Source organism: Bactrocera dorsalis, chromosome 1 (genome assembly GCF_023373825.1).
Source record: "Bactrocera dorsalis isolate Fly_Bdor chromosome 1, ASM2337382v1, whole genome shotgun sequence".
NCBI lineage: Eukaryota > Metazoa > Arthropoda > Insecta > Diptera > Tephritidae > Bactrocera > Bactrocera dorsalis.
In genome coordinates this window covers 81,818,943-81,832,090 of record NC_064303.1, presented here as the reverse complement: position 1 = coordinate 81,832,090, position 13,148 = coordinate 81,818,943, and the positions used below count along the sequence as shown (strand labels likewise).

The 13,148-nt window shown below is 34.4% G+C and overlaps 1 protein-coding gene across 2 annotated transcripts; it reads right to left on the bottom strand.

Moving 5' to 3' along the window:
- Positions 1-5,457: 5,457 nt before the first annotated feature.
- Positions 5,458-6,394, bottom strand: LOC105228446 (C-type lectin 37Db). 2 transcript variants are annotated; one of them, XM_011208295.3, is made up of 3 exons: positions 6,236-6,394; positions 6,094-6,164; positions 5,458-6,027 (listed from the first exon to the last, which is right to left on the bottom strand). In XM_011208295.3, the coding sequence occupies exons 1-3, from the start codon at positions 6,300-6,302 to the stop codon at positions 5,578-5,580; spliced, it is 588 nt and encodes a 195-aa protein (XP_011206597.2). In that variant the 5' UTR covers positions 6,303-6,394; the 3' UTR covers positions 5,458-5,577. The 2 variants fall into 2 exon arrangements, with proteins under 2 accessions (XP_011206597.2, XP_011206587.2); XM_011208285.3 differs by having other exon boundaries at positions 6,094-6,170; positions 6,236-6,393.
- Between the last annotated feature and the right edge of the window lie 6,754 nt (positions 6,395-13,148).

Genomic DNA, 13,148 nt, shown 5'->3' with positions numbered 1-13,148 from the left:
TGCTACAAATTAATAGAACTTTATGTGCTTTTACATACACACACGTCCGTATATAAGTATGTGCATATATTTGTTATTTGTGCCTTTGATATCACATATGGGTGTTTGCATGGGAAATTCAGATTGTGTTGTAATGATTCAATTTAAATGCAAAACAAGAGTTTACATATACAAATATGGTAAGTCACCCACTGACTTGACTACAACTCAGCTTGGTTTTAGCTTACAACTATGTACACAGGCGATGCTATCCCCAGGCACACACACATATGTATGCATATTTGTTGGCCATTCCTTAACGACAACAGCTCTAGCGCGCTAGTGTAGAAAGCATACATTTGTGTTAGATGAGTGTTTCACTTTAGATTTGCATGTTTAAGTGGCTTTCTAAATGAAACAACCTGTCTGCCCAGCTGACTGACTGCCTGACAGCTTGACTTATTAACAAGGATTTTTGGTTATTGTGTACATTGCAACCCTTTAGACATCTTATCCACTGTATGCACACACACACTCATGCAAACCTCACTACAAATGCAGCTGTCTCCGGGTTTCGTCCATTAGCTTTATTGTGTACATTTAAGCGCTGAGAAGTGTCAGTAATTGAATACAAATATTTACCTAAGGATATGAAAACCAAAATTCAACAGTAAATTTTTCAAATATGCCACACAAGTGTCAGTATGCAACTATTCAGTTTCTTGTTTGCGGCAGTGAAATTAATTTTTATACCAAAACAATAATAAATACAGTTATAAATTCGTTAAGGTATTTTAATACTAAAACGTTTGTGTCGGTTATTGCAATTTTTCATACAAATATATGACAACTAAATAATTGAGATATTTACCTTTGCAAAAATGCGTATGCAAATCTTGCTCACACTTGTACTGAAGGAATTTTACAAACACGACACAAATGCGTGTGCGCATACATTCCTAAAACCAAAATAACACATACACTTTTTCTGAATACTCGTACAACTCCTACAAGTCAACATTGAAGAATTTCATACAACGGTAATTCGACTTCGTAATGAACATTAATTGCTCTCAGCGGAAAAGCATTCGATATCTTGAAGAATATTTCGTCGGCATTTCCAGATATTTGCAGCTTGCGGCTTTTGTTTCATTCAATAAATTTTATAAAATTTTTCGGTAAAAAAAAAATAAAATACGAAATTACACCAAACACCGATCCAGTTGGCAAACATAAAATTTGTAGAAATTTTTTTTCGTCCCACCATGAATTTATATCCTAAATTTAAAGTTATTTCGGCTTTAAGGTTGCAAAATAATTTCTTTGACACTCTGGATTACTTTAACTTTCTCACACATAAAATAATTTCAAATTTTACAAAAATAACACACTTTTCTGTGACCACTAAATTTGGGGTTTCTTAACCTCTTTCAAAAGCGACTTGGGATAACTTGCTCTTACTCGCAACTCTACGCGAGAACTTTTGGAAAACAACTAATTAAATAATAAATGGGTATCAATTATGATATTCTTAAGTTTTTGCATAAGACGTGATTCCTCTTATTGTAAAATTGCACATTAAGCGTCACCGGATATAGCTCTAAACATCACCACGTATTCATAAGTAATCGAATGGATTTGTTTTTTCTATTATTTTCAGATTTATTTGAACTGAATACGTATAGTTTTATAGAAAGTATCATCTATCTATAATCTAAGGAATATAAGTATAAAAGACTTGTCTTAAGAATTCGACCACTGCTGTGTGAAACAAGAATTGCTTGAAAGTAAAATAGCCAATAATAAATAGTAAACAAAACTTGTATACATTAAATATTTATTCCCTTTCCTCACCTTGTGCTGTAAGAAAATGTTCATCGATTACAAAATTAGAGAAGACAGAGTTTAAATAATTAATTGAAATAATTGTTTAATTTACCAACTCTTCTTACACGTGAAGGTACACAACTTAAATTTTAACCCTCTCCTCCACGCACTCTTCAACTGAAATAAGAGTTGTCTTCTTCGCCGTTAAAATTTAGTAGTAATATTATTTATGGTGGTTAGCAGCGTTCAGATAGGGTGATAGCTACCGTAACGATGGGCAAATTGAATTATTTCAACTTCATCTCTGCCATAGCCAAAGGCGTTAAGTAAATAAATACGCAATTAAATATTATTTGCTGACAAGTTATGCCTTCCAGCCGTGACCTACTGCAATACATCCTGATATATATATATATATATTTAACTAAAGTTAATGCAAATTTATTGTGTGAGCAAGCGCCCAATGAGAGTCGGAAAATAAAGCAACAACGTCTTTAATGAAGGCTACAACAATTTAGAGAGACAAGCTACACCATTGACCTGGTTTAACCATATGCTATAGTAGATCAAATGCTTGTATAGAAGAAAACACCACACCAACTCCACCACTTTTTAGTAAACCAAACTTCACCTTAAATGCCAGAGCACAACGTGAGGCGAGTAGTCAGTCAAGCAGAAGTTCGAAACTCGAAACTTTATCGCCCTTTCACATTTTAGCTCAATGCGTCGCGAAATTATTTATTACCCGTATTGTTAGACTTACGCGGCCAGAGACCGGACGGCGCACTGCGGACACAAATGCCGCGAAAGTTGTCACTTTGTGCAGGTGAAAGTTTAGCGACAGCCATAATCCATAGAAATAAATCAGCGACAATGAAATCCGTTCGCTTACCAATGCATAAAAGGGAATCCCGACGGAGCTTTGGTAAATGGCAACTTTCGGTGAAAGTAGGACAACGATATACATAATGGGTGTGAGTAGGTATACTATATACCTAATTCAGGTAGGTGGAATGCGCAAATTAATGGGTTAGGTATAATACATGTGACCGAAATAACCATTTAAGCATATATTTACAGCCGAACAGACTTCGATGAGAAAGCAAAATTGTACTCCTTTGAGAGGTCGTGCAGGCTATTGCTTCAATCTTCAACTCTATTAAACATGTATACGAAATTGAATTTAATTTTAAATTATGGATACATGCCTGGCTAATGCTGTTCAGTATTTTTGTGTGTATATAAAGGAATGTTTAAGAAAATTTCATAGATGATAAGCACAATTTACTCTACAAGAAAATAATTTTCTTTATCATGAGTCGGTTAGTCTCCATTGTGTACACAATACCATATTCACACTTCAAAGAGCGCTTTACAAAACCATCAAACACTGTAATATCTGACTCGAGTGGAGTTACTTTCCATACACTCACAAAGTGTTGGACAAAGTACACAGGTGAGTGCAAAATGTGAGTGCATATTAATTTCGGCTGCAACTGAACTTAGGAATTTCTTTTTCGTTCTTACTATAATTTTAAATATGTGCAGTGGGCGGTATACTTATGTATATTCGGGTAATAAGTAGCTTAAAGGTACATACATATACTTGTGTAGATATGTTTAAGTAGGATATATGTATAAGTTTATATGATGCAGTATTCCGAATTGAACAATATGCTCGAAGATTTTAACTTGCATTGGACAATAATCTATGCTTAATTTCTTGAACATAACTAAAAAACATATTCATACAATGATTTGATAGTGATCGGTCGATTTGTATGTCACCCATGTACTATAGTGATCTAATACCAGCGACTCTGACAAATAAGCAACTTAAATTTAATATACATACATACAGTAGGTAGAAAAAGTAAGTTATCAAAATGAAGTATAAATCAGGAAGTTAAAGAAATATTTTTATTATTGAGACCATACTTCAAAGTATCTAATTTAAGTAATTTTAAAACGAAAAAGAAGTACATTGCTTTTATAAAAAGAGAACATACACACGTACAATAAATTCCATGTAGAAAAATTAAGTTTTCAAATTGTTTAGTATCCACAATGTCCATAATTTCATGTTGCTATGTAGTTGACCCAATCTTTGTTGTATGAAATTGACAAGCTTCAAACACTCATTTTGAGGAAAATTATTTGATATGTTTTGGGTCAGTTCTTCAAATCAGCCAGGTTTTGCGGTTTCTCTTCAGCTATACGCATCATAAAGAATGTCCAAGCATTTTCAATTGATGACAAGTTAGGACTTTGAGGAGGTCATTTCAATACACTAACATTTTCATTTTGTACATGTTCTGTGATGACTTTTGCAATAATAATGGGCGCGTTGTCTTGTTGAAGAAGGAAATTCGGTGCAATTATTCGGTAACCCTCGGGCAGAGGGTGCTCCTTTAAATTATTTAAATATACTGCAGCAATAACTCCTACCAGGACTACAATATTGCCAGGGTGTTTTGCAGTTAAGCATCCCCAAACCAATAAGCCCGTTTCTTACCGACTTAACTGTGAGTAAAGTGCACTTGTATGATAGTTCTTGTTCAGCTTAGCGCCAAACGTAAACCATACCGTGGGAATAAGGAAGTCGATTCATTTGTCTAGAGCTCTTTATGAAAAACATTTTTGCTTCTCATTTTTTACTATTTGTCTCATTTAGGTACGGTAACTTTCTTGCAACGCGGCCATGAATATTGGCTTAGCGCAAACTGGTACGGACAGTGTGCACTGAGTGGGCTTTCTTTCCTTCATTTATAAGCATTGCGGGAATTTTTGGACCTGAATTAAAATAATCAGAATTTTAAATATCCAAAATTCATTTATCAACTCTTTCAATTGATTTCGACCATCTTTATGCAAACTAATTAAAGTCGCCTCAATCCTTCAAAAAATTAAATAAAAAAACGAAAGCTTTACTTACCAATTAAATTTCAAAATTTATAAAATAAATAGTTCTTGCACCTTTAATTCTTTTCTGTAATTTATGTTCAAGCTTTAATTTGAAAAACACTAATTACTTCACTTGAGAACTTACTTTTTCCACGCTTCGACACAGAGAATTTTTATAGAATGCCAAGCAAATTTCTTACCAGACACGTGGTCGCCAGTAAAAGCATTAAATGCGGTACTTTGACATATACATATATGTATATACGGTACTTTCCGAACATATACAAAAAAACTGTCATATTCGATAAAGCGAAAAAGTACAGAGCCTTTAAAACAGCGTTGGTTGTTTTGGTAACTTACTTTTTCTATCTACTGTATGTACTAAAATGAAATAGCGCTAGTATAATTGCAATCCTCACCTTTTAACCCATGACTGATAAGTTATGAGCGTTTCATTGCTTTCACATAGCATATAATAATATAAAATAAATAGAAATAAAACAAAAAAAACTTCTGTATTGAGATTGTGTACTTTTTAATAATTACAGATTAAAAATCTTAAATTTAGCTTTTAATGAATAAAAGGCACGAGTATTTCGCCTTTAACATACTTTAAATAGATTTGTGATTTATGCTAGATGGACTGATAATTGAGTAATAAAAACTATTTAAACTGAAAAGATTTGCATTACGATTTTAGTTAACTAAATATACAATATTTCCATAAGCAGAAGAAGAAAACTTCAATTCGATTCTGCTTAAAAGTTCGCAATTATAATTTTTATTTGGATTTATACGTTCCCATTGCATTAGATTTTATGGAATTAGCTAAAACTGAAGTCATTAGTATATATTATAGTACTTTATTTACTCCCTGCAACTAAAGGTATTTTCCGCTCTCAAATACGCTTGAACGAGTGTCTTTAAAGCACAGCTCGTAGAAATATCCTCACAGGTGTCTTGGGCACACGTTTTAGACATTCTTCGCATTTCACAAATGGGATAACCATCTCCTGTACATGGATAGTCATTCATATAAAATATATTATTAAAAGCCTGAAGGTGAAGGCAGTCCTCTTCTTGGTAATTGTCTGGCTGTCCGGCAGCAAATTTCGTATAAATCATAGGCCGTCCAGTGCTGAGTGAGACATATCTGCCTTCTTCTGCCAAATCGGTGCCACCAAACCAAAAGAATTTACCTATTTGACCATTTGAGGTCAAATAAAAGTTGAGATCGTTCAATTCGGTTTCAGAATCGATTGTGGCTAAATCACTGTTATATGTTTGACAGAGGTGCGCGGCCGCAAACCAATTCATCTAAGACGATTAGAGAATTAAAGGGAAATGCACTTGACCGTGTATCTAGCACCCGTTCATAATTACCTTTGCACCAGTAAATACTATATAGTACTTTCCGCCAATTTTCTTGAAGGGGTGGGTATTACCTGATGTTTCTAAAACTTTCAAAAAAATATTTAGCATTCGTGGTTCAGCTATGTGCATGCCTCTTGTCGATATAACCCACCATCATTTTGAGCATCTGACAAATCGCCTACAAAGCACAACAGCAAAATGAAATACTTGACTTTCATTCTAGTTTCGATTTCTACCCGTCACTGTATTGCAAAAAGCAGCCGTATGTGCGAACTCAGCGCGTCGTGCTGAAATACTAAATATTATCATGGGTTGGTAAACATATTATAAATAATTTATATGTATAGCTAGAGACATTAGATGCAGTGAATTGAGTTGTGTGTGTACGCTCATAACAAAGGTCTGCCGATTCTCAACAGAAATTGCACAAGCATGCCTTTTACAAGAACCTTTATCTTTTATAACGGTATTAATTAAATTAAGCAATTTTCATGTGTTCCATGGCCCTCTCATGTCAAAAAGATAAAACAGCCTTCCAGACGTCCACTTTAAAGTCTTATTAGGGGTAGGGCTGTATAAAACAAGAGAACACTCCAGAGTTTCTCCGACCATTGACCCATTGACGAACTCTAAGTAAATATTTACACAGAATATACAGAACGTATAAGCTCAGTAAGGAACTCACCGTAGTTATCAATGAGTATTTATTTATGATTTTAGAAATTAGAAATTTATTTATGATTTTAGAAATAAATACTCATTGATGACTAGTGTAATGTTGCTAAGTTCCCTCCTCATAAAAAAAGAGAAGCATGTACTTTTGGGATATGCTGGTAAGTGTTTCAACACTGAGGCGTTCCTCCAGCCTCCACTGACTGATCCAATTAACTTTTCGTCTTGAGGTAACTACTTTCCAAATTGGACGATTAGAAGAATGTGTTTTACATCTAGGTGTTTGCTAAAAAATTAGCGATGGCGACTATGATTGCATTGACTACTTAGGTCTGCACCGTGTGTATGCAAAAAGTAAATTAGCAATTTATTGTGTAAAGAGATCTACTCATATTTGTGACCCCAATTGATATGGGTCACTCACAGTCACGTCCGCTCAAATATATTATATTCATACAAATTTGTATACAATTACGTATTGCAATCATTCTCAATTCCAAATATTCACCGCAACTGGAGGAAAAACTCAAAAAGTAATTTACGTTTGCGATAAACAAAGATCACAATCCAAACTTAAGACATCTGCCAATAAATCTCGCCATTAATTCAAAACCTTATGCTGGCAACCTTCGAAAAGCCAAAAAAAGCAACAACTGCCAAATGTGATTTCGCTGCGGAATTGGCATTAAATTGCCGAGGACGCCCACATGAGAACACTTACAGCGCAATATACATATATACACACCTATACCATAGATAAAAAGCTGCACATGCTCACGCACTTCAGCTTTTGTATTTAGACAATTTGTAAATGTTGCAGCGAATTTCACGCGCTCGCATAACATGTTGAGCCCCACTTTGAAACGTGTTACCGCAAACATAAAAATTGTTGACATAAATCTATTTGTTGGTGCTGCCTTTCTGTGTTCCTCTTGTTCCGCTTTTTAGCGTTTCTTTCGTTTTGCTCGTTTTCCTTATCTGCCCAACATCGAAATCAGACTTTTTTCGCATACACAGAGTTATAGTGATTTTTTTGTCTTCTTATTTGATGTATTGGTTTGCGTAGCATATTTTTTGGCGCATCAGCATAGCGCACATATATTTCCAGCATTTTGGCTCATTGCACTCATTTCATTTCGTGCGGGACATTTTGTTTTGCACAGAAAAATTATTGCTTTTCGCCCTTGAGGTGGCCGCATTTGTTGGCGTTGTTGTTGTGACGCTTCAATGTTCGTAATGGTCGGACGGCCTTTTTTTGCGGCTTGCCTTGTTTTGATGATGTTTCATTTGATTGCTGGTCGCTGGTTGATATCGCGCTATTTGTTGAATCTGCCGCTGCTGTTGTTATTGTTGTTGTAGTATCTGATGGTCCGGCTGCTGCTGAAGATTGCCTTCACGTTTTTTGTTGTTGTTACGCATTTTGTTCAACGCATTTCCGCTGATTTATGTCTATGTGCGTGTATATTTATGGGTCTGTCAGTGTGTGTTCCTCGCTTTGTCCAACGCCCGCTTTGCCACGAGTTTATTTATTGTCCGCCCAGTTCAAGCTGTTTGTCCACTGTTTGTTCATCGCAGGCATTCATTCTGTTTTTTTAGTGTGGTTGCCTTCCCGCCCGCTTTAAACAACAAACCCATACCGGAAAAAAAACGCCCTCCAATTTTGCTTGGTCTTTATTGCTTTTTGTCTGTGGGCAACTGGAATGTATTCGAACATATCGTTTTACTCGATTTTTATCGCGAAAGGTGTTTATTTTACTTTTTAGCTTCATGAAAAACTTTGTGGAAATGCTTCATATTCATGGATTGCGTTTCGCTTTATCGTCCGCGTTTACGCGTTACACCTGCGCGCTGAAAACACAACACACGCAACGAAATGTTGACGTATGCCCAAGAAAAAATTGCTTCATTCGTGGAAACGGCAGCAACTTCGGAATAACCCACAATTGCACAATCTAATGTAAGAAAACGCCATTTATATGAAAGGGAATATTGAAGAAAAACATGTGAATATTTTCGTTTACAAGCAATATAATCCACCGTATCGTAACGTGCTTGGAGCACATATCTTCCAATTTGAACATACCAATAATTTTTTTAAAGTAAAAATATCGCCTACGACCTTATTATAATCGGATAAAATTATTGGGCATCGAAAGGTAAACTGGGCAGGTGCAGTCAAGAGGTTAAAAGAAACGGGGGAACATATGAAAGAGCCGATATGAAAAAGCCAATTACGGCCATCTACGAGCTCGAACATTTTTGGACTAAGAAACTTGCATGCCAAATTTCATCAAGATATCTTAATTATACCCTGAACAGGGTATATAAAGTTTGCCACGAAGTTTGTAACACCCACAAGGAAGTGTCGGAGACCTCAGTATGTTGAGCTGAATCGATTTAGCCATGTCCGTCTGTCTGTTTGTCCGTCTGTATATACCCTCAGTTTTTAAAATATCGGTTTGAAACTTTATTTACATCATTTTTCTTCAAGAAGCTGCTCATTGGTCGGAACTGCCGATATCGGACCACTATAACATATAGCTGCCATACAAACTGAACGATCGGAATCAAGTTCTTGTATGGAAAACTTCGCATTTGACGGGGTATCTTCATGAAATTTGAGATGGATTACTGCTTAAGGTAAGAATATAATCTCCGAAAAAAATGTTCATATCGGATTACTATAGCATATAGCTTCCATACAAACTGAACACATAGTTACTAAAATAAATGCACCTGTGAAGGATATATTACCTTCGGTGCAGCCGAAGTTAATGTTTTTTCTTGTTTTTACTCAAGTCACGGACGGACTGACAGACAGACAGTCAACCGGATTTCAACTTTTCTCGTCATCCTGATCATTTATATAAATATAACCCTATATCCATTTCGTTGAGTTTTAGGTGACACATACAACCGTTAGGTGAACAAAACTATAACATTCTGATTGCAAGAGTATAAAAACTAAGCGGAAAACGTTAGCCTCTCATCATCCCCTTACACAAGTTTATATTGGTTATTTGTTCCAGATATAAGACCTATCGAAAACTTTCTATGAATAAATCATAGCCAAGTATTTTTTATTTTTACGCGAACGAAAATATCGCTTCCCGAATTTCGTGTGAAATGTTCGAATTTCGATTATGGTATTGTGAACTTCGGCAAGCTGTCATATATGGCCTTGGTTTGATGTAGTGGCATTGAAAAAATTTGGCAAATTTATAAAACCAATTGTGCGACACTTATTTTCATTTTTAATTACATATTGCGCATATTTTTTTAAGAAGTCGGTATTAGCAGATAACAATTTTAAGATGTTTTGGTATATTTTAAGGAACAGTGGATTAAAAAAAAAAAAAAATTAATGAACTCACATTGGGTAGCATCTTGAAAGTCAATGGTTCCCTTGTTTTATTCTGAAATGGATTTCAATGTTGGTCCCTTACTAGTGCAAGAATCATGTAACCTCATTCTAAATACATATAACTTGTCCTTGGTCAATGTGTCAGTTTTATAATTGAAATTCAGAGAGAATCCTTTCGTGATAGTGGTTTGCATGCTTACTACAAATGTGTTGAATAGAGCCAATGTTTTCCTTTCCCCATATACCTAACACAACGATTTTTGAATTTCCAGCTGACTTCATACCGCCAATCTGTGAGTTAGTTTTATGAAACTCAGAAAACATGTGTTTCTTATAGCGGTGCATATTTATGATTCGAATGCATAAAATAAGATGAAAACTCGCTGTAAACTCTAAATAACTAATATGCCTTATTTACCTGAAAGTGTTAACCCGGCTTTAATTCTTGTAACTTGCAGGATTATAAAATAATCGGTTACACCCGAACTAAGCATTTCCTTACTTGATTATAAAGCCTCTAAAGTTAATAACGTATGTTATACGAGATCTTGGTATTTGTGTATTGTTGTTTTAGTTCGAAGGTTGTACAATTACAAATGTGAAGCCATTCTTCTAGCAAAACTGATAAGAAGCAAGCTTGTACATGCGTATATGTAGATATGTATCTCAAAGTTGCAAATTTAAATTTTCTTAATCCGTCATTAACTTATTTTCATAGCACGATTGCATTTACCAAAAAATATAAATAAATATGATTTTGAGCACAGTGTAAAAAATAACAACTTTTTGTTATTTTTCTAACCATTTAATTCATCGCAAACAGCTTGTTTTTGTCTAGACTTGAATGTCAATGAACGCAGAAGTACAAATTGGGCTTGTTACTAAAACGTTATGAATTTGGAAATTCTTGATACTATTGAAAAGATACATTCTTAATTTCCATTTCTTTGAAAGGTAAAAATGTGTCGTATTTGTTTTTGTATCAGAAAAAATTACAAAGAAAAGCCAAATACACTTGAGGCTAAAAGTGTGTATAGTATAATCAGTTCTTCCAGAACGTCATTTGAAGCCCGCATCTCCATAAAATATGCGGTTTAGTGATAAAATTTTATTTTTTTCTCTAGCATTTATTCAATCCATGGTAAGTACTAAATTAGCTAAAAAAATCCCAATCAGAAAAAGTACGTTGAAACCTCACGGAAGTTAATGGTATTCGCCTTTACGAAATTTCTAATGAGAAACATTTACACATGTATAAACAAAATTTTGCGATTTAAAAGACCCTGTGTATAACGGCAATATAATAAGACTAAAATTAAATATTAAAATCTTTTGAATAAACTTATAACCTTATATTATATTTTTGCATGCTAAAGATGCATTTATAAAATACCATACTTTTTGTACTCGTTATCGTAGAATAATTTATTTCGAATTTATTGTTAGTTTATCTTGCTAATTTCATTCAAAAAATGTCTGGCGGGTGTGTTGAAAGTTAAATACTTTGTACTTAAATACACATATTTATGCGAAATAACATTGCAGCCACATAAATAATCAAATATAAATATATATAAATAAATATAGAATCCCACGAACAGACATGTTACCTTTCAGTGTGAATTGCAGGTGTTGTTGGCTGCCATTTTGGAATTGGTTGGCATTTGCTTCAGAATTTGTAATTTAAATAACAGTATGTGTAATTATTTCACTTTACAGTAGGAATGACAAAAGGCTTTCACAAAATGCTTATATTTATTATTGAATGTTTAAATATCACTAGGATTTGCAACGATATTTGAAAGTCAGGATTATTTGTTGATGATATTTATTGCATTGATGTTGTTGGTTACATTAAACCAAATTTTGTATTGTAGGTGAAATATTCACTTAACTTTCAGTAAAAATTAATAAGTTATCAAACGGTTAAAGCAGCCTAACGTAAATCGTAAGAACAATGACCAACATTTTGATTTCTTTTTTGGCTCGTTTTTGCCTCTTTTTCTATGATTGTTGATTTGTTTTCAAGTCAGAATCATAGGCATAGGAATTCACACGACCAAGCATGTCCACAGAAACCTGTTTACGATACATTTGTTGAAAAAAATTCAGCTTTATCGCCGTTAAATGGACTGGCGAGATATATCGAGCTCTCTTGTCATCTCTCTAACACTTGCCTAACGATTTTCAAGCACCACATGCTTAAGGTTTTTTAATATTCTAATCAGTTGAAGATTTTGAAGGTCGCCCAGAACGAGGCATGTCTTCAATGATCTCGTGACCGTCTTTGAAGGCTTTGTACCACTCGCAGGCTTGTGTTTTTGACTAAACCATCGTAAGCCTTTTCCAACATTCGAAACGATTCCGCACACGATATCTGGTTAGAAATACAAAATTTGAGACAAATTCTTTGTTCGATATTTTTATCAATTGTAGAAATAGCAACGCACTACTGAGGTGTACCCTTAACAAACTAGTTGACAAATCACCCATATTTGGCATAGTAATAGGGAAAATTCTAAATGGAACTGTTTGCAGTTCTTATCTATTGTCTGAAATTAAATTTGACATCCCTGCTCACTTTTCGAAGCAGTTTAAAATCTTTTCCATTTGTAGAATCATACTTTGAACGAACAAACTTTTCCGCTGCATATGTCATGAGGTTAATTCTCAATCCTCCGTTCTCTATTTAAATGCCTCACTTTTCAAAATGAGAAACTTAGCGCTCAGAATCTGCCTTGCCTTTCTTGACTCGGCGAATTCCGCAGCTATGAGAGCTATGCTCTTCGCGTCTATTAGTCGAGAGAAGGGTATTCGTTATGTTATTATTAACTACTAAGAGCTAAATGGACGTTTTTACAAACAAGACGGCCGATTAAAGTCATAATATTTTCTATATTTTCCAAATTCTCCACGCCACCTATCCGTGCAATACAATTTTTAATGCCTTCAGTTTCTCCTATCATACTGTTTACTTATTAAATACTAAGTTTTTTTAATAGTCCGATACTATATTGATAAAATTATC